This window comes from Terrapene carolina, unplaced genomic scaffold, assembly GCF_002925995.2.
Source record: "Terrapene carolina triunguis isolate 2854851 unplaced genomic scaffold, T_m_triunguis-2.0 Scaffold95, whole genome shotgun sequence".
Lineage (NCBI taxonomy): Eukaryota > Metazoa > Chordata > Testudines > Emydidae > Terrapene > Terrapene triunguis.
Genome location: NW_020664446.1, coordinates 5,146,439 through 5,168,307, shown reverse-complemented (window position 1 = coordinate 5,168,307; position 21,869 = coordinate 5,146,439). Strand labels below are relative to the sequence as shown.

Below are 21,869 nucleotides of genomic sequence, written 5' to 3'. Positions count from 1 at the left end.
ATCAGGTCTCTCTCTAAGCCCTGCAATTAGGCCCCTCTCTAATGCTTCAGATATTCTCTGGCTTTTGCAAAAAGCCATGTGAATGTAGCATTAATTTCTTTGACTACACCTGGCAAGACAGAGCTAACAGACTAGTTCTATTGAAATGAGAAAGGTGGGGCTGTATACACCTCTACCTCAATATAACCCCACCCGATATAACACAAATTTGGAGAACGCGGTGAAGCAGCGCTCCAGGGGGGGCGGGGCTGCGTGCTCTGGCAGATCAAATCAAGTTCGATATAACGCGGTTTCACCTATAACGTGGTAAGATTTTTTTTGGCTCCCGAGGACAGCATATCAAGGTAGAGGTGTATTGTAAGCTTAGTGTCACAACCCAGGAGTCTCAGCCCACTTCTCCATCACCACCACTAGTAGGAGGAACACCAGAAAAGCCTGTCTTAAAGGCATCAAGAAGGCTTCTTGGTGAACTTGCAATAAAATCTGCTTCTGTCTTTCAATCTGCCATGGCAACTAGTTTAATTAAATCTTATAAAGTATCTTCTCTCTCCTCCCCCCACTCCTTTAGTCTCCACCTGAGAAGGCAGAGCTGACCTGCCTGTAGACCAAGGCAGCGATTTGAATCGGACTGGAGGGCAGCAGCTGTTTCCAGCAGAGACGTGTCTCTCCTGTTTCACTGCTGGTTCTGTGAAATTCATCCCTGAACTGAAGGGGAGCCTTTCCTAATGCTACTCACAAGCCACTCCGCTCCATTGCTTTGTTCTTGAGGAAACCAACTCATAATTTTTTTTATTTTTTAAAGGCCTGACCCCATTTGAAATTGCAGTAAAAATCCCAAGGAATTGGATGGGAACAGGATCAGGCCTCAAATATATTAGGAGTGGCTTGCATTAGCAGGCAACTTTAACTTCGCTTCCAAATGATGGTTCTCTAAGTCATTGGTGCCTAACTGGCCTTTCAGCAACGTAACGGAGGGGAAGCAGAGGGAAGGAAGTTAGGGGGTTGTTCATTTACCATTACCAGTCTCATTTGAAATTGACACCAAGCCTGGTGCAGAATTCCAGTAAAACTCTGCCCTAAAGGGGAAACCCTGGGCTGTTTGTTATGGCTTTTTGTTTTGCTGGCACCGCTGCAGAACTCTCCAGCCTCTGCCCTCCTCCCCCCAAACACTCTCCTTGTGAGGCTGCATGCATCACTGCGGTCTTGGGTATTTTTGTTATTTGCTGGGGGAGGTTTAGAAGCTGGGAGCAATTAGAGCCTTCAGCGTCTTGGAATTAAAAAAATCCCCAAGAAGGCAGTTTAACGTTAAGCAGATGTGTTGTGCCGGAGCAGCTGAAATATGCTAGTTGTCTTCTTCAACAGCGCTCTCATTTATTTCTAACTGCTATCCAGCGCTTCTCTTGCATGACAGAGCTCATCCTTTTTTTTTAAACTTTTTTTATGCGTGGGAATCCAAGAAACCCAACTACTCCTTTAAATTCTCTTGTCTTCAGTCTTGGATCAGCTGCTGGAGCCAAGAGGGAAAAGTGGCTTTAGTCTAAAAAGAGATCCTACATCAAATAAGCACCAGGTGCTCCCCAACTGCATGAAAAGCTGGGTTAAGTACCAACAGTGACTTCTGAACTGGTGGGGCTCATGTATAAGAGCCACCAAGTGGCTCCCATTAAGTTCACACTGCTGGAGCACGTAGCTCCAGTATAACTGTAAGGCCATGATAGACGTTTCCTTATTCCAAATATTTTTCATCTTCAGCTGTTTTTTAGTTTCCGGTGTCGGCTTGGCTCAGTGCAAACTTGGTTTGAAATTCCCCTTCTCTTCTGCCCTCCCCTGCCTCTCTTTGGATGAAATAATTTTGTTGCTTTACTTAGAATTCTGTCACCTGTGTCTGTCTATCCAGAGTAATCTGCATATGGTAATAAGTTTTTATGTATCTAGGCCTCTTAACGTCACTGGATGTATATGCACAAACTAGTAATTAAGACTCTCCATCTCTCTCTCACCCACACATCACCGTCCACAGGCAAAAGCTTGAATATGCTGCTGGTATTTAGTTGTTACACTCAATAGCACCTCTCATTTGTAGATCTTAAAGCACTTTGAGTTGGGAAGTATTGTTACTTCCATTTTATAAATGGGGGAAACCGAGGCACTGAGCAGCAACATGGCTTGTCACAGCCACTCAAAGAATCCATGGCAAATCCAGAATCTCCCTCCAGTCTAGTGCCCCAGCTATGGAGTCTTATGGTCTCTAAAGGCATCACAAGCTGCTGTGAAGGGTAGACTCTTGTTCTGTTGGGTCAAATGGGAAAGTGAGTTCCAGAGTCAATGGGCCTCTGCTGAAAACCTGTTGATCCTAGCAATTTCCATAAACCGCTCTATGCTCTAGTGTCTTTCTCCACACCGTGAGGCTAATCTACCTACCTCAGTGGGCACTCTGAGCTTTAGAGATCCTTAGTGCTATGGAAAAGCAATGTATTAATTAAGCAATGTTTTTGACTTTATATTTTCAGTTGGTAAACCCACTGAAAGGGACTTCTTCCGCTTTGCATTGTGTAACTGGTGAATTGCCAGCACAGACTAGGGACCAAAGGCCTGTTCAAAGAATATTATTATCCTGTGACTCCAAATAACAACCAGTCACAAATAAATCCCCTAATGTGTATTGGCTTTTGTCTCCTTCAAGTGGTGTCTTGGCTCCATCAGTCTCATAGCAGCAAAACAGTTCTTAGCATTACATCGTGTGCCAGAATATAACACAAGGAATTCCACATTACTTTGGTGTGTGGCATTCTGGAACTATTATAAGTCATGTTAAGTTGCTCGCAAGATCTTATTTTAAGAAATCATGTATGAATTTGGTTCATTATATCAAGAAATTTTTCTCAAAGCTATCTGCTCTTCTTGCCTACCTCCAATGGGGGCAGTGTTTCTGTCTGAGATGCTAGTTCTGGCTGTCAGTGTCTACACTCAAACTGGCTTAAACAAATGTCTGGTCAAGGAGTAGATCTGCTGATTTTTAAAAATAAACTTCCAATGTCCTCAACCCAAAAAGGCATATTTGAAAAAGACTGACTGCTTCCAGCATCCTAAAACCCAATATTTCTTCCCTCTGAATAGGGCATAAATCTGACCTTGTTGCCAGACAATCTTTTTGCCTATTTACTGAGCTTTTACTGTAAATTCACTCACTAATGCTTGATGCTTTTGTTCAATGCCTGCTTGAAATGCATCTTTCTTTAGGCTGTTTAAACTCTTTCCATGGAGCATGAGTTACCTTTCTTTGCAGGAGAACTGAGACCTAATGGGTCAAGACATTCCCTGACTTACACTCCATGTAACTCAACTGGGGTTTCCCACAGTGTCATTATGCCTGGATCTCAATATTTGGAATGAACGGGAAAGTTTGCATGTGAATCTTTTTTGACTTGTGTGGATCTAGTCATGTGTTAATACTGGTCAGATGTGAAACTTTCTAAATTTCAGTAATTCGCCTAAACCTATGAATTGCTGTGACTCTGATAATAGCTTAATCACCATCAGCTTCTCTTCTCAGACTGTTTTTAACCTTTCTTTTTCAAAGCTATTTTAACTCTTCTTCTTCTGCAGAGCTATGAAACTGCTTGCTTGTTTTTCTAATTACTCTTTTTATTTTACTGCTGCCCTCTTCTTGGACTTTGAAGTTTGGATGTCCAGTTTCTCTGAGACGCCAAGGAAGGATGTTACAGGTACTACTGTGTGTGTGTGTATTTTTGGTTAACTCTTTGTTAGTATTCAGCATGCCACTGCAAGAAAATACCATTTTAAAATCAGTGCTTAGTTCAGACAATGTATTTTCGGGCTTTTTGTGTGTGAGGTGGAGGGAGGCCATCTTACTATGGTCTAACCTTCTAAGTTCCTAGGCTTTACAACCTACCTGTATATCAACTTCTCAAATATATAGACCTCAAAAAGAAAATGTGGCTCATTATGGGCTCTAACCCTTAAAGGTGATATTGTCACTGCCAGGGGATGGGAGTCTGACTCTAGTGCATTCATGTGACTAGCACTGGGGAAGGAAGAGGTGAAGTCAACAAAGTACATTGGGGGTTGGGTGCACTCAGAAATTGTCTCTTCCCTTTCTTCTCCCCCCCCCCCCCTTTAAGCTGCACCATTCCAATTGTATTGGTGCTTTGAAATGGCTATTGTGCACTACACGCTGCAAGACCAAGAGCACAGTAGACTTCACAGGAATGCCCTGTGAAACTGTACTAGACCTGAATCTCAACTCTGGGAATGTTTATATCTGAATCCAATGTCCCCAACTCTGGGGGAAATCCACTGGGTGGCATCACACTTTGAAACCATAATGTTCGTGGGAGACAGCTGTGCAAATGGATGAAAAACACCACAAAGTGCCTGTTCGTCTTGGCTTGGGAATTTGTGGGGGTTAACTGTTACTCGCTCCCCTGGTCAAACAGCTAGACCACACTGTAACCGAGTTCATGAGAAATGTCCCCATGTAGCAGATAACGAACATGGGGAATGGGCTTGCAGAAGCAGAGTTAGAAGCTATAATTGGGAATGTGGTTAGACAGATGTTGAGGAGAAAGGGACAGTACAGGTGGATGGAGCTCAAAGCAGGCCTCCTTCCATTGTGAAGTGTGTTCTATATGGAAATGCTCTCCTACTCCTCTGCAGCAAGTGAAAGATGTGTTAATGTAGGTATTTTCTAATACAGAAGAATATGGCATCTCTCAAACTCCTCTTTGCTGCATAATTCTCAAGTGAGGAGGACACTTTGCACTTTCTCATAAGGTCAAAGGCTGCGAGGAAGTGCCTTATGTGTCTAAAATGAAAAGCAGAGTTTCTCATTAGTGAGAGAAGGTCTAAGCATCTAATGCAATCCTCTACCAGTCGTTAGTTTCCATAGACCAGGCAAATGCTAGCATTGGTGTAGATTCCCAGAAGCAATGCTCTTTTGCCTTCACAAACAAAAGGAAAAGGGCAAGAATCACAGGGGAATGCTAGAGAAGACATGGCAAAGACTGATTAATTCTAGCATGTATTATCTTAAGGGGCAAATGGAGCAGGTCTCGACCCTGCATGGATGGACTTCAGCACAATGGGTATGACTCTATTAAAATAATACTAACACTGCTGGTTTTCATTGTTCATAACTGGTCCTTGCATTAGAATGTTTTACATTCTTAAATATGAATTCTCTCCCCAAAAAACCTCTGCTCCTTTAATATTTATAATGAATTAAATAATTCTTCACAAAACGGTTGGTCTTCCATCAGTTAGTTCAAAAAACTCTAAGCCTTGGCCAAAAACAATACATTTTATTCCTCCAATCTAGGGTTTCATACCATGTGTCTGTGGAGCAGCTAGAAGTTTGTCTCACTGAGGTCAGTAAAAGTAATTTTACAAGAGGCTTTATTCCACAGATGAGAACTTTTCCTGGAGAGGTTCTCTGCAGCACTTCTCATGTAGATCTTGCATTCATTGATCTAGTTTGATTTTACGCGCACGCGCGTCTTCTACTCTGGCAAAATTATGTTAGGGACTTTGCCACTTACTCTGTATAAAAGCTTAATGGTTTGGTGTTTGCCCCAGCCATGCTCAGAAAGGACTCTTCCCCCCCCTTAAGACCTGGGGGAGTTATTGCAGGAGTGGAGTTGTCTCCTCTTCCCTCCTCCCCCTCCCCCCCGACAAGGTTGACCTACTTGATTTAACAAACTTAATTGAAAGGGAAACTTACACTTCGAAGCCCCTCTGACTGGTAGCCAACTGGATGCTATGACAGTGGGCTCTGTGAGCATGGTCTGTTGGATAACAAACAGGTGGCTTCCAAAGTGACCACTGAGGATGGAAACTGTGAAATATGTGCATTACTGGAGATTTGTACATAGTCCTGGAGATGGCACTTCACTGCAGGGAAAAGAGAAACATTTTGGCTCGTGAACTGGATTAAGGATTTCCCTCATGTCCAGCCATTCAAACATTCCTTAATAGAAGCCTCTTGGAAGCTTGAAACCAAAATCTATTTACTAACCTGTTTCTTGTAGAGTTGCTCACAAGGGTTAAGCAGTTGGCATTGCATTTTATCCCCTCACTAAGAACACTAAAGTATTCTTCCCCTCCGCTTCCCCCGCCCCAAAAAAAACAAAAAAACGAACAAAAAACAGATGAACTTGGCAAATGGCCTTAAAGGGGCAACTGTGCAGAACCATCTGTTGTTAGGGTGACCAGATGTCCTGATTTTTATAGGGACAGTCCTGATTTTTGGGTCTTTTTCTTATATAGGCTCCTATTACCCCCCACCCCCTGTCCCGATTTTTCACACTTGCTGTCTGGTCACCCTACCTGTTGTACAGATCCGTTCAGGATATCAGTATTTCTGTGCTTCTCCTCTGACTTTTAAACCCCCCTTCTCTCTCACTGTCCTGAGTGTCTTCTGAACAAGGTGGCTATTTGGGGAGCACTACAAGTTTGTAGAGCATGACAGGTATGGCCCCCTGAGCCCATGGCATTGTAGTGCACAAAGACCATAGGTCCCGGTCTATCATGGCACTCCATCTTGCTCAGATGCAAGCCCCATCCTGGTCAATGCAGAGTCTTGACAACGGCTCCACTTCATGCAAGTTGGACTTAGGTTGCCTAAGTGGTATTTGGTCAGATTGTTGCATCCCTGCCATACTTCCTCTCCTGGTCATGTGCATCTCTTCACTCTGCCATCCTCCAGGAGTACTCAGCTTTTAGCCAAGCATTGGACACTAGCCCATTTTAATATTCTTTCCTTTGCTACTATAGACTAATCTATTCATGTTCTAGATAGTACCTGGAGGCCTCAACCAAGTAATGCATTCACTGTGCTATTTACTTTACAAACGTAGTAAATACCATTCCTATCTCAAACAGCCTACATTCTCAAAGACCAGAGAGAACAGGTGCACAAGGCAAATGCGGGGGGGGGGGGGGGGTGAATTAATAGTAATAGGATTTGGTCCTATGGACTAATTCTGTGCGTAGTTTAGCTTCATCTAGCTACAATCCGTAGTTGGAGTTGCTGCTCACCCCCTGCCTAGCCATGATCACATGGCAGTCTTCTGGAGGCATCACAGCCTAGCTAGACTTCAAGGAGGGGCTTGAAGGAAGATAATGTGGTGGCCTAAAAATGAAAGCATCTCCTTTACTTATCTCACTGAGCAGGAAGACATTTTTTGTGTGTTGGTCTGTCTGCGGGTACCAGGCCAACTGAGGTGGGTTTTCTAGAGAGATGAAAATCTGCCAACTAGTAGAGGCCAAATTCTACCCACAGATGCTCTCACATGGCTTGTGTTGAAAGCCATGTGCATATCCGAAGGCGGGGTCTTTACCGGGGGGGGGGAGGAAATGGGATTCTTGAGACCAATTTATCTTTGTCAGCACTTAATAGAAAACAAACCCAGTCATTGCAACCTTTTCTCTCCCCCCTCCCTCCCCAATCTCTCCCTTGTTGATATGTGCACACAAAATAAGGTATCCATCTCCGCATCTGACTGTGCCAAAAAAAAAAAGACAACCTTTGGGTAAGTACAGTCTAAAAACCAGTATAGATCCTGCAGGTCTCCAGGCCAGATTCAGCACTGGTATAAACAATGGTGTGATGTTCAAGTGACAAAGTAGTATCACTTGCATTCAGTGTGTGGGAAGCAAATGCAGCGTAACTGGGGTGGAGAGGGGAGGAGGCTGTTACAGGAAACACAATTAATGGATTGGAAGGCCCTCCTGTATCTGTTGGGATTTTTGCCATTGCTCCTAGAGCCAAATTCACCTTCAGTTAAGCTGCCACTGACTTCAGTGTGGACTGCACTTGCTTTTGGCCCCCATAGAATCCCAAATTGAGGCAAATTAACTCCTATGCTCACCCAGGGATTGACTAATCTGGGTAAGTTACATGTAGCCACTTGTACCCACCACCTTGCACCCCTGCCCCTAGTACATGTATGCTGATGGAAGGTGTCTAACTAGGAATAACAGAATGAAATTAAGAGTAAACTTTTAGAAGAGCTACATGGGGAAAATGGGAGTGAGAAAACAAGACTCCACGGACATGTCTACCCAGGAATAAACCTGTGGTTGGCCTGGGTCAGCTGGCTTGAGCTTGTAGAGGGTCCCAGAGCTCAGGCTCCAACCCACGCCCGTACCGTCTAGACAGCAAGTTTTAGCACCACGAGCCTGAGTCGGCTGACCCAGGCCAGCTGTGGCAGTCTTCTCTCCATGTAGGTGTACCCAGTGAGAATGAGATGAAAGGGGTAGTGGAAACCCCTTAGGTTGGTATAGTTTAAAACTAGACTGGATAAAACCCTACCGAACGTTCAAAGCAGTAAACTAGATGCCAGGTCTTCTGGGCTGACCGAAAAGGGAAGGAGGTGGGTGTGGTTTTATGAACTTGGGTCTACTAGGGAGCAGATGTGAGTGATTCACTGCATTGCCTGGTACGGCACTCACTCTGCAATACATTGCATGTGCTTCCTCTGCCCATGCACCATGTCTCTCTTACATCCCTGATGCTTTCTAACCCTCTGCTCTTTGTAGTCAAGACCCTTGCATTGAAATTCTAGAGCACTCTCCACCATGAAATGTATTCCATTCCTTTTGGGACACCGGATCCAGATTGAACTCTGGAAACAAAGCATTTCTTTTCAGTTGGATGCCGACTATGAGCCACATCCTGAGAGGTGCTGAGCACTCTTTGCTCCTGTGGAGTCATTGGGAGTTGTGTGTCTGACACCAGCCCCCCTACCCCCAATCAGACCTTATACTTGAAAGCAACATTTCCCACCTTTGAAAGATAAGCCTCCATTCAGGAGCAAGAAACTAATTGTAACCCTTCCTTCCCTTATACCCTGCCAGCTGCTTTTCTAAGATGGCTTTTAACTATAGGTCTTCCATTTTCCCCCACTTCAGAAAACACTGCTCTAAGGAATCCAATATGAACACATTGCTGCAGCAAGCAGAATTAGGGCAAATGCCAAAGTACTTAGGTGATTTTAAGCTGGTGGGAGACCCTGTCTGGCAGCTGCTTGAATGACGTCCAAGTGGTTTAGCACATCTGTGTGCAAAATACTTAAGGAAAGTTTTCTTAACTTTTTCTACCTGTAACCTAGTCATTTGGACTCCATAAAGTGTGAGCCAACTTTCCAAGAAGGGGTGGGGGGAAGGCAAATCTAGCCCTTTTTCCCCTTCACCCCCCACCCCCACCTCTAATTTTTCTTGGCTCTGTCTTAGAAACCAGCAGATAAAAATAAAGTCCCAAAACTAACAAGCTAATCTTGGCAAAGGGCAATATTTAACTTTTTTTTCATTCCTGTAAAGACTTTATTGGAAAATGCTGCAAAAAGCATAAAGGAGGAAAGGAAAGAAACTGAGTGTTTGTTTGAGGAAGAAATCGGTGCAGATGGCAACGAGGCCAAGTTCAATCCTTGTGTAACTTCACTGACTTTAATGAAGCTACCCCAGGGTTGAATCTGGCTAGTTCTGCATAGTTACACCATATGCTTTCTCCTTCGCCTCCGTGCACTGTTCTTCTCACCACCTGCCTTAGGGCTGCCTGTCCTAAATTTTTGAAGGAATATCCTGATTTGTCACTTTTGCAGAACTTCTAAAAATGACCAGATTATCCGTTCTGCACGTCCCATATGCTGGGGGCTAGGTATATCCCTCAAGAACAGATTAGAGGAGACTACAGGCTGGCCCTTCTCCCCAGCGGCACATGCAGCATTTGGCTTGGTATCCCTGCAGCTGCTCCATAGCAGCCACAAAAAGGGTCCCAGAGGGAGATGACACAGCTCCGGGCTGTAGTAACTCTACCAGATTGCTGCATCAGTATCCAAAGGGACGGCAGGGAAGAGTGGACACTGTTCCTAGGCGAGGTGTTGGATATGGGAGAGGAGGGTGAGGTGGCACTGCCGTCTGTGGTTATAGCCTCTTTGTTCTAAACTTCACTGTGCAGTCCTCTGTGTGCACACTGTCGTGCTTTTTGATTGAGGCAGGGGAGTGTGTGCGTGTGAGATGGCTTATTTATCACAGGGGGACTGGCAGTTAAAACAATTCAGGAAGTCGTGTTGGAAGCTTTAAGTTGAGACTGTATGTTCTACATTCATTAGTCGAATCGATCAGGTTTTCCGTTCAAGTTGCGCTGGCTGTATCTCTCTTAAGAGTTAGACGCGAACAGATGAGTCCAAACCCCGTGCTTATGTGGAACGCTTTTGCTTCCAGTGTCTCTGCCATTCGTATATTGCAGTGGTGGGGTAAAGTCACCTGTATTCTGAATCTATCTTCTAGGAATCAAAAATATCTGTCTATATTCAATTGTTTGGCTGAGATCACAAAAGATGCCCCAGAAATAATGTTCTATAAATAATTTGCTTGATAGATGGAACCAATTAAACAATTGGAGAAGGTTGTTGTTTTGTTACTAAACAATTGAAAAGGGGCCCAGGCCCAAATCCAAAACACTCTCTCTAATAAGGATCCTGAACTGTTGATCTGGCCCTAAACTTTATGGCTCAGGACCCATTTTACTAAGAAAATTTGTTTTTAATATTGGGTAACTTATTAAAATCTAAAATTAGGAAAAGTGTTTAATGCTCCCTGTATTTACAGAGATCTTTCCACACTGCGCCGCAGTATGCGGTATCCTAAACTTTTACCTCTCCTCCCCTCTCTCCACATGCCCGTACCAGACAACTTCCAGTCTCCTACCAGAACATCACAGCAAATGGCTCTGTTCGGTATAGAATCACTAATACCATTATCTGGCTTTGCTGATCAAAATATTGCTGCTGTAGCTCGGGTCCCAGACTCCAAAGCTGTGAGATGAAGGTACTGTTAGTTTTTACTGCTGGAGATGGTCTGTCCTGTCTTACTTAGTTCCAACGGCTGTAAAGTGTTATGCTTTCTTTTAAATGTCTCCTTCCCTGGCTTTGGTTAGATGCTTTTTCCACTTTCATCGCTTATCTCCTCTAGGATTTTATACCTAATAGAGCTTGTCTACTTGGAAAAATTGACTGCCATAACTGTAATGGAATAAGTATCAGAGGGGTAGCCGTGTTAGTCTGAATCTGTAAAAAGCAACAGAGGGTCCTGTGGCACCTTTTGAGACTAACAGAAGTATTGGGAGCATAAGCTTTCGTGGGTAAGAACCTCACTTCTTCAGATGCAAGTAATGGAAATCTCTAGAGGCAGGTATAAATCAGTGTGGAGATGACGAGGTTAGTTCAATCAGGGAGGGTGAGGTGCTCTGCTAGCAGTTGAGGTGTGAACACCAAGGGAGGAGAAACTGCTTCTGTAGTTGGATAGCCATTCACAGTCTTTGTTTAATCCTGATCTGATGGTGTCAAATTTGCAAATGAACTGGAGCTCAGCAGTTTCTCTTTGGAGTCTGGTCCTGAAGTTTTTTTGCTGTAAGATGGCTACCTTTACATCTGCTATTGTGTGGCCAGGGAGGTTGAAGTGTTCTCCTACAGGTTTTTGTATATTGCCATTCCTGATATCTGACTTGTGTCCATTTATCCTCTTGCGTAGTGACTGTCCAGTTTGGCCAATGTACATAGCAGAGGGGCATTGCTGGCATATGATGGCATATATAACATTGGTGGACGTGCAGGTGAATGAGCCGGTGATGTTGTAGCTGATCTGGTTAGGTCCTGTGATGGTGTTGCTGGTGTAGATATGTGGGCAGAGTTGGCATCGAGGTTTGTTGCATGGGTTGGTTCCTGAGTTAGAGTTGTTATGGTGCGGTGCGTGGTTGCTGGTGAGAATATGCTTAAGGTTGGCAGGCTGTCTGTGGGCGAGGACTGGCCTGCCTCCCAAGGTCTGTGAAAGTGAGGGATCATTGTCCAGGATGGGTTGTAGATCACTGATGATGCGTTGGAGAGGTTTAAGCTGAGGACTGTAGGTGATGGCCAGTGGAGTTCTGTTGGTTTCTCTTCTGGGCCTGTCTTGTAGCAGGAGGCTTCTGGGTACACGTCTGGCTCTGTTGATTTGTCTCTTTATTTCCTTGTGTGGGTATCGTAGTTTTGAGAATGCTTGGTGAAGATCTTGTAGGTGTTGGTCTCTGTCTGAGGGGTTGGAGCAGATGCGATTGTACCTCAGTGCTTGGCTGTAGACGATGGATCGTGTGGTGTGACCGGGGTGGAAGCTGGAGGCATGAAGGTAGGCATAGCGGTCGGTGGGTTTTCGGTATAGGGTGGTGTTAATGTGGCCATCGCTTATTTGTACGGTGGTGTCTAGGAAGTGGACCTCCCGTGTAGATTGGTCCAGGCTGAGGTTGATGGTGGGGTGGAAGCTGTTGAAATCATGGTGGAATTCTTCCAGGGTCTCTTTCCCATGGGTCCAGATGATGAAGATGTCATCAATATAGCGTAGGTAGAGAAGGGGCATGAGTGGACGAGAGCTGAGGAAGCGTTGTTCCAGGTCAGCCATAAAAATGTTGGCATATTGTGGGGCCATGCGGGTGCCCATAGCGGTGCCACTGGTCTGGAGGTATATATTGTCACCAAATTTGAAATAATTGTGCGTGAGGATAAAGTCACAGAGCTCAGCAATAAGTTGTGCTGTGTCATCATCAGGGATACTGTTCCTGACAGCTTGTATTCCATCTGTATGTGGGATGTTTGTGTAGAGAGCCTCTACATCCATGGTGGCTAGGATGGTGTTTTCTGGGAGGTCACCAATGCATTGTAGTTTTCTCAGGAAATCTGTGGTGTCACGGAGATAGCTGGGAGTGCTGGTGGCGTAGGGTCTGAGTAGGGAGTCCACATATCCAGACAGTCCTTCAGTGAGAGTGCCAATGCCCGAGATGATGGGGCGTCCAGGATTTCCAGGTTTGTGGATCTTAGGTAGTAGATAGAATAACCCCGGTCGGGGCTCTAAGGGTATGTTGATTTGTTCCTGTGTTAGTGTAGGGAGTGTCCTGAGTAGATGGTGCAGTTTCTTAGTGTATTCCTCAGTGGGATCTGAGGAAAGTGGCCTGTAGAATTTGGTATTGGAGAGTTGTCTGGCAGCCTCCTTCTGGTAGTCAGACCTGTTCATGATGTCCACAGCACCTCCTTTATCAGCCTCTTTGATGATAATGTCAGGGTGGTTTCTGAGGCTGTGGATGGCATTGCGTTCTGCACGACTTAGGTTATGAGGCAAGCGATGTTGTTTTTCCACAATTTCTGCCTGTGCACGTCGGCGGAAGCATTCTATGTATAGGTCCAGACTGTCATTTCGACCCTCAGGAGGAGTCCATGTGGAGTTCTTCTTCCTGTGTTGTTGGTGGGAGGGTATCTGTGTATCAGTGCGCTGTTCAGTGTTATCTTGAAAGTATTCTTTGAGTCGGAGGCGGCGAAAGTAGGCTTCCAGATCACCACAGAACTGTATCATGTTCGTGGGGGTGTTGGGGCAAAAGGAGAGTCCCCGAGATAGGACAGACTCTTCTGCTGGGTTGAGTGTATAGCTGGATAAATTGACGATATTGCTGGGTGAGTTAGGGGTACCTCTGTTGTGGCCCCATGTGGCAGGTAGGATTTTAGACAGCTTACGGTCCTTTTTCCTTTGTAGAGAGGTGAAGTGTGTAATGTAGATCTCCTGTCTTATTTTAGTAAAGTCCAATGGAATAATTATTCTGTAATGGAATAATTATTCTGCTATAGCATTGCCTGGGTAAACAAGTCCTATATTCTGATGGGGGCAGTGTACATGGTGGGGCCTTTTAGGAGAACACCTGTGAAAGAAATGAACGTTTTGTGTGGCCCATATAACTATGCCAGGAAGAAAAAACCCAACACCAAACTTATCTACCCAGTTGTCTTTCTAGACGGTGCCCCTCCTGTGATGGGGGTGTCCAACTTCCAACAGTGGCTTGGTGGTAATCCTGACATGCGAATGACTCCCGAGGGCATTCTGCACCAAAAAATTAAATATTGTGTGCAGAATTTTTAAAAACTGGGCAAATTTTATTTGCCAAAGTAACACTACATAACCAGACCAGTTTCAATTATTTGGTAATTTATTTCAAAATAGCTGGCAGAAAGTATGTCTGAACCCCCTCCCCCCCATATATAATATAATATAATATAATATAATATATATATACACACACTCTGAGGAATAGAGTTAAAGAAACCCCTATGACAACCCAGTTCCTGTTTTGTGTGTGTGTGTGTGTGTGTGTGTGTGTGTGTGTGTGTGTGTGTGACTCCTCCTGCAACCGTTCCCAAAGATGCTGAAGGGGTTACCATTTAAAAAAAAAAAAAAAAAATTTGCCACGATGCTGGATCTGAGACACCAAAGTTACTGCTTGCTCAGTATGGGTAAGCGCCAAGATCCAACTCTTCATGTGGAAACTAGTGACACTTTAATGGCACCCATTGTATATACTGACAGATACCTTGCAGAAAATGTGCATGGGGTAAATCGGTGGTCCACAAGCAGGTTTCAGGGGGTCTGCCAAGCAGGGCCAGTGTTAGATTCGCTGGGGACTAAGGCAGAAAGCGGAATCCCCACTGCATGGGGCTGAAGCCTGGGGCCCTGAGCACCTCCACCTGGGGCTGAAACCAAAGCCAGAGCAATGTAGTTTCATGGGGGCTCCTGTGGTGTGGGGGCCCAGGCAATTGTCCTGCTTACTACCCCCTAACGCCGGCCCTGGCTTTTATATGCAGAAAAACAGTTGTGACACAGGTGGGCTGTGGAGTTTTTATAGCATGTTCGGGGAGGCCTCAGAAAGGGGAAAAGGTTGAGAACACCTGGATTAAATGACAGTTGTATCCAGTAGGGCCAGAGAGACCCCTAAAATAGCAACACTACCAGCTACTTCCACTAAAAATCCAGTTTAGAGAGTGCTCACTGACCATTTCTGTTTGGCTTCTCTTGAAAGATTTTACTGCTCAGCTTTATATTAATTCTTAACGTTGGAATCTGTAAACACTTGGTACGTGATGATCATAAAAGGGCATTATGAAAACCATGCGTGGGATGGATTAAAAGAGCTGACCCATTTTATAGGCCTGATAGCAAAATACTTTGGCAAAGATCAGGGTTCTCCCATTTCCATATCCAGACAACCTTGTGTCCTGTTGATGGCTTAAATGATTGGCCATTGCAGACCATAGTATGTTAGCTATTGCATCACCGCAGAGGAAGAACTGGCTTGGTACTACTGGCCTGCATTGTTCTCTAGGAGACTTGAGGTCAGTAGTAGGTCTCTCTGTCGCTGAGAGCTGCAGAGGTAACTATGCTCTCCTGCTTGGGCTGGGGGACAGGTTGGGGATATGTCGTTTAGCAGCCAGCCATCTGTTTGAAAGAGTGGTATAGACACGCTCTGAGACTATTACCCAGTCCCTGGAGGGTGACTTCACCCCACCCTCACCTCAGTATCGCAGGCTGGATTGTAAAGCTGAGCCCTATGGAGAGAACAGGCATCCTCAGGATTTTAACCAGGAACGGACACAAGATGAAAATAACCTCACAGGCAAGCAAACTCTGCACTGCTGTTCTGAAATATGCATCCTGCTATTTGGGGGGGGGCGGGGCCTGCAGGCTGGGATCAAAGGAGTTTGTGAAGGTGGAAACAATGTCTTGGTTCATCAAGCAGATTCTGAGGTTCTTTCCCCCTGCTTGCCAGTTGTTAGTGATTTAGCAGTGGTGTTCTCCTGCATTTGACAAACTAGATTAACGGGGGCTACAGAGGTGAAGAATTTAAACTGAATGGTTGGACAGTCAACCTGTGATTCTCATATGAGGCACTAGGGCCTGTGTGGCAAATCCAGATCTAAACCTGTGCGCAGAGACGCTGGAATTATACACCATTGCCGATCCAGGCTAATAAATAGTGCATTCTCTGTGCAAAGTTACTTATCTTGCTGTTGGTTTCAAATCATTTTACACTCCCTCAGATCTTAAATTTTCAGCGTGCTACAGTTTTTTGCACAGACTATGCACGACTGCTCGGTAGAAGCTGTTATGGGGTGGGGAGTATCCGAGGCTTTGGCATCTGGGGAGGGAACCATTGGGTCTTTTGACATACAGGAAGAAGGCATGTAAGCTGGCTGTGGCTTTTACTACCGAGAAAGCATCTCCGGCTCTGGTTCTGGGAACGGGCTGCCTCGCCTCTTTAGCTCCCCTTGTAAATGTTACTGAGGGAAATATTTCTTACATAGCCTCTTGTGGAGGAGTCCCAGAGTACAAACAATGGGCCCAGGCCTGCAAGGTGCTGAGTACTCTTTTTCTCTCCCGTTGAAGTCAAAAAGTTGAATCCACTTGGCCTTCTGCAGGCTGGATGTAAATGAAACATGTCTTGAAATGCATCCACTTCTGGGTTAGAGGGCAGCAGCTGATTCTCTACACAACAGTAGAGGGAGGAGGAAATTTTTGTCCAAGGACATAGAGATGTGGGATCCATCACCCTCGTTAGAGGTCCCATAGCACTCTTTTTTTTTTTTTTTTAAACAGGCCTGTTTTAAGTCTCCTCTTTTTATCAACTTCTTGTATTGCGCCAATCGCTGTGTCTGCACAGTGCAGCAAAGTGCACCAGAGGGGGTGATTTGTAAAGCATTGTGAATTAGGTATCTTTTTAGCAGGCAAGTTAGGGCACCACATGTTAGAATTCTTTACAAATCGTACCCCACTAGCGCTCTGTGCCAGGACTGTGTGCACAAGCCCTAAGATGGATCCGCATGAAAACAACTACTTAGGGCTTGGTTTACGGTATCTACCTTAGAAGGATGAACTAACAGGTTTCAAACCTGTGATTGGAGGAAGTCCAGGTGTTGCATATCCAAGGCCTAACTGTTGTAGCCAGATCTGACTTCTGGATCTGGAGTTAAGGAAGAGGCCTCTAAATGCTGCTTCATGAAGTGACACTTCTTTCAATTCAGTTGGCAAAGCTCCTCCTCTGGAATCTGTCTTCTGGCTAAAATGTCTGTGAATAATATGTGGGTGTTTGCCAATGTACATCATAACCTGGAGCAGCCCTGTTGTGATTGTATCCAGCAGGGATGGTTGTCATAATGGCTACCATTCCTGCCACTGGACCCAAGATTGTGTTGGACTTTCGTTTTTTAACTCAAAATTTCCGGTCTGGAGAAATACAAAGTGGACGTGGGTCTCTGCTTTATCTGACTCCCTGTCCATCCCTACCTCCCCCAGAACTGGTAATTTCTATTGTTTGTTAAATTTGCCAAAATACTTTAAGAAAGAAAAGTCGCTCCTGTACAGAGCTGTGCTGTTCATGATCTAAAGGAAGTCACTGTCCAGAAAAATCCACTACTGTCCTCCTATGGCTGACACCAAGAACTGTAAAAATACTACCCCTGTCTGATCAAAGCACTACTTTTCCACGCAGATTGCACCCTCAAAATTATTCATAATTTGCACATGTAGGTGCATGTATAAATGTTGTATCAGTGGTGACTTGCGATTCTGGTTAGAGAACCCATATTTTCTCAGTTAACAGTTGTGCCTTGTGATCTGATGGCTTTTACTCATGTGAGGTAGCCTGACTGATGGCAAAATCAGTCCCACCCTGACTGTATAGGGGCCTTTTAGGAAGTCATGGTGTGGGGAAGCATGTATTGATGCTCTGTGGTCTGTAAGTTTGATTACTTCTGTGTCCCAGGCTTTTATCTGCACTAAACTTGCTTAAACAGAACTACTTGTTTTGAAGTAAATATGGTGTAGCTTGAGTAAATATTGTACTTTTTTTTTTTTTCTACTATTCTTGTAACTTTCCTACCAAAGCACAGTCCTGCAGTCGCCTCTAATATCTGAGAGGCTACCAAGTTTCTGATATTGACTAAATTGTAAGTAGGGTGACCAGATGTCCCGATTTTCTAGGGACAGTCCTGATTTTTGGGCCTTTCTGATATAGGTGCCAATTACCCCCCCCCCCCCCCCCACCCCCTGTCCTGATTTCACACTTGCTGTCTGGTCACCCTAATTGTAAGTGACTTTGTTTGTTTTTGTGATCTCATCCTAGTCCCCTGTGGCTATTGCTTCATGTTAGAAAACTACCATGGAATTAGGCACATGTCCGCACAGTTGGACACTCTTCCAGGAGAGCCTTGAGCTGGGTTAGTGGAGGTTACTTTCAGACAGGATAGAGTTGGCACACTGTGTGTGGGCCTAGGATTAGAATAGCAGGCAGTGTTGCAAATCTGGTCTGAGGTACATGGCATTAAATTTTGCATAGCACTTACCTGCACTGGACTTCATAGATTCCAAGGCCAGAAGGGACCCCTGTAATAATCTAATCTAACCTCCTGTATAACAGAGGCCATAGAACTTCCCCAAAATAATGCCTAGAACAGATCTTTTAGAAAACCATCTTGATTTAAAGTGGTCAGTGATGGAGAATCGACCCTGATTCTTGGTAAGCAGTTCCAATGATTAATTACTCTCACCATTAAAAATTTACACCTTATTTCCAGTCTGAATATGTCTAGCTTCAGTGTATAGCCATTGGATTGTGTTATACCGTTCTCCGCTAGACTGAAGAGCCTATTAACTACATTTGTTCCTCATGTATGTACTTATAGACTAATCAAGTCGTCCGCCCCCCCTCCCCTCCACCCCAATCATCATCTTTGTGTTAGACCAGGGGTCAGCAACCTTTCAGAAGTGGTGTGCCGAGTCTTCATTTATACACTCTAATTTAAGGTTTCATGTGCTGGTAATACATTTTAACATTTTTTAAAAGATCTCTAAGCCTATAATATATAACTAAACTACTGTTGTATGTAAAGTAAACAAGGTTTTTAAAATGTTTCAGAAGCTTCATTTAAAGTTAAATTAAAATGCAGAAATCAGTTTAGTGCAGTGGTTCTTAACCTGGGGTGCATGCACCCCTTGGGGGGGGGGGGGGAGACGTGAGATTTGATTTTTTTTTTTTTTTTTTTTTTTAAGAAGGTAAATCAAAAACACAAATTAAGCACAGGCACATAAGTAAAACTACTTTTGTTTCCTCAAACCTATGTATTAACATTATACATGTTTTAACAATTACTGTAATATAAAGTTTTTAAGCGAATTGTCGTGTAACTTTTTATAAGGGTTGCAGAGTGGGACCAGGCCAGGAGCAGAGCCCTGGTCTGGCTGCCGGTACACTGGTCTGGCTGCCGGTACCCCTGGCTGGCAGGAGGGCTGAGCAGGGCTGGAGGCCTGGACTCCGGCTGGCAGGGGGCCAGGCAGCTGGAACCCCAGACCAGCAGCGAGGTGAGTGGGGCTGGTGGCTGAGACCCTAGCTGGCAGCAGGCTGAGCGGGGCCGGTGGCCGGGACCCTAGCTGGCAAGGGGCTGGCAGCCGGAACTTCAGACCGGCAGCAGGCTGTGCGGGGCCGGCGGCCAGAACTCCAGACCGGCAGTGGGCTGAGCCGCTCATCCTGCTGCTGGTCTGGGGTTCCGTCCGCCGGCTCCTGTCAGCCAGGGTCCCAGCCGCCGGCCCCACTCAGCCGCTGCCGGCAGGGGGTTCAGTTCACTCAGGCCGGCAGCGGGCTGAGCGGGGCCAGTGGCTGGGACCCCGGCTGACAGTAGCATGCCAGTAAAAATCTGCTTGCGTGCCGACCCCGTGTTAGACTGAGCTCCTTGAGTCTACGTAACCTATTATAAGGCAAGTTTTCTAAATCTTTAATTGTTCTCATGGTTTCTCTCTCTCTCTCTCTCTCTCTCTCTCTCGCTCTCTGAACCCTATCCAATTTATCAGCATCCTTCTTCAATTGTGGATGCCTGAACTGGACATAGCATTCCAGCAGTGGTTACACCATTGCCAAATACAGAGCCTCTCTGCTCCTATTTGAGATTTCCCCATTTATGCATCCTGGGATCGCATTGGCTTTGTTGGCTCCACTGTTGCACTGGGAGTGAGTGTTAAGCTGATTATCCAGCAGGACCCCCAAATCTTTTTCAGAGTCAGTGCTTCCCAGGATAGTTGCCCATCTTGTGAGTATGGCCTACATTCTTTGATCATAGTTGTATGCATTTACATTTAGGCATATTAAAAACACACTGTGTACTTGTGCCCAGTCCAGATCACTCTGAATCAGTGATCTGTTTTCAGTATTTACCACTTACCCTGATATTTTATTATCTGCAAACTTTATCTGTGGTGTGTGGGTTTTTTATTTTATTAATGACTTGCACAAAACCATAAAATGTTTAAATAGCATAGGGCCAAGAACCAATCACTGCAGGACCCCACTAGAAACACATCCGTGTGAGGCCTATTACCCTTTTTACAACTACATTTTGAGACATATCAGTCAGCTTTTAATGCATTTTAATGTGTGCCATGTTTTATCTTTCTAGATTAATAAAAATGTCATGGAATACCAAGTCCAGTACCTTACAGGAATAAATACATTCCGTCACTGTTACTTTTATCAACCAAACTTGTAAGTTCATCAAAAAATATCAAATTAGTTTTAGTTTAACAATCTATTTTCCATAAACCCATGTTGATTCTCACTAATTTATATTATGCTCCTTTAATTCTTTATTAATAGAGTCCCACATAGTCACTCCATTATCTTGCCTGGGACCAGTATCAGACTGACAGGCCTATAATTATTCAGGTCATCCCATTTACTCCTTTTTTAAAAATTTGGCACAATATTAGCTTTCTTCCAGTCTTCTGGAACTTCTCCACTGTTCCAGGACTTATTGAAAATTAAGATTAATGGTCCAGTGAGCGCCTCATCCTTTTAAAACTCTTATGTTGATTTTAAATAATGTCTAACTTCAACTGCTGCTGTTTTTAACCCTCCTTCCCCCCACCCCCAAGATACTAATGGAATGGAAGGAGTGTCGTCATTTGGTAACACAACATCCCCCCCCCCCCCCCCCCCCCGCCAATACAGAAGTACTTATTGAATATCTTTTTTTACTTTGTTCTTATCGGAAATACTGCAATTTCTGCTAGTAATGAAGCAGTACCATTGTTGAGGGTCTTTTTGTTGTTGTTCTACTTAAAAACAAAAAACCTCCCTTCTTATTGTCCTTAATTCTGATGGTGATAGATATCTGTGTCCCTTTGCTTTCCTTATCAAAGTTCCTAACTTCTGATTTATATTCATTACTATTAACTTCCCTTTTTTTCCCCCCCCCCCCATTAGTTATATATTTTTATAGCTGCCTTTACTTCCCCTCTAAACCAGGTTGGTGTGTGTGGTTTTTGTTTGTTTTTGTTTTTTAAACCAGTAGGGTCACCACCGCCTTCCTCAAGTGTGGGATTGTGGGTGTTTGAGCATCTAGTAAAGTGTTGTTAAATAATTCCCAATTATCATTCACATTTTTCTGATTAAATTCTTCCTCCCAGATGATTTGACTCTTAATGGCTTTCAGTTTTGTGACAATGCCCCTTTTAAAGCTGTGTGTGTGTGTGTGTGTGTGTGTGTGTGTGTGTGTGTGTGTGTGTGTGTGTGTAAAATAAATCTATGTATTGTGACAAAATTCCTCCTCTACCTTGGTGGGTCCTGCGCTTATTGGCGGATTTTCTTGCCTAAGAGATTCACCATGTGGGTTGGGGAACAGCCCAGAGACCTTCCCCTCTGGAAGAACCCACAGTCCAGGTCAATTGGGAGGTTTGGGGGGAACCCGGGCCCACCCTCTACTCCGGGTTCCAGCCCAGAGCCCTGTGGACTGCAGCTGTCTATAGTGCCTCCTGTAACAGCTGCATGACAGCTACAACTCCCTGGGCTACTTCCCCATGGCCTCCTCCAAACACCTTCCTTATTCTCACCACAGGACCTTCCTCCTGGTGTCTGATAACGCTTGTGCTCCTCAGTCCTCCAGCAGCACACCCTCTCAGCTCCTTGCACTTCTTGCTCCCAGCTCCTCACACTCCCACCACAAACTGAAGTGAGCTCC

The 21,869-nt window shown here is 44.7% G+C and overlaps 1 protein-coding gene across 5 annotated transcripts in view; it reads left to right on the top strand.

The window, feature by feature from the left end:
* The window catches only part of SH3PXD2A (SH3 and PX domains 2A), a 358,093-nt gene that overhangs the window by 244,962 nt on the left and 91,262 nt on the right, over positions 1 to 21,869 (top strand). For 2 of the 5 annotated variants that reach the window (XM_026650918.2, XM_026650920.2), the window contains one exon: positions 3,681 to 3,725. The exons of the other annotated variants lie outside the window; for them this stretch is intronic. In XM_026650918.2, coding sequence (XP_026506703.1) covers positions 3,681 to 3,725 — 45 coding nt within the window. The remainder of the gene's footprint in view (positions 1 to 3,680; positions 3,726 to 21,869) is intronic. 5 annotated transcript variants of the gene reach the window in all.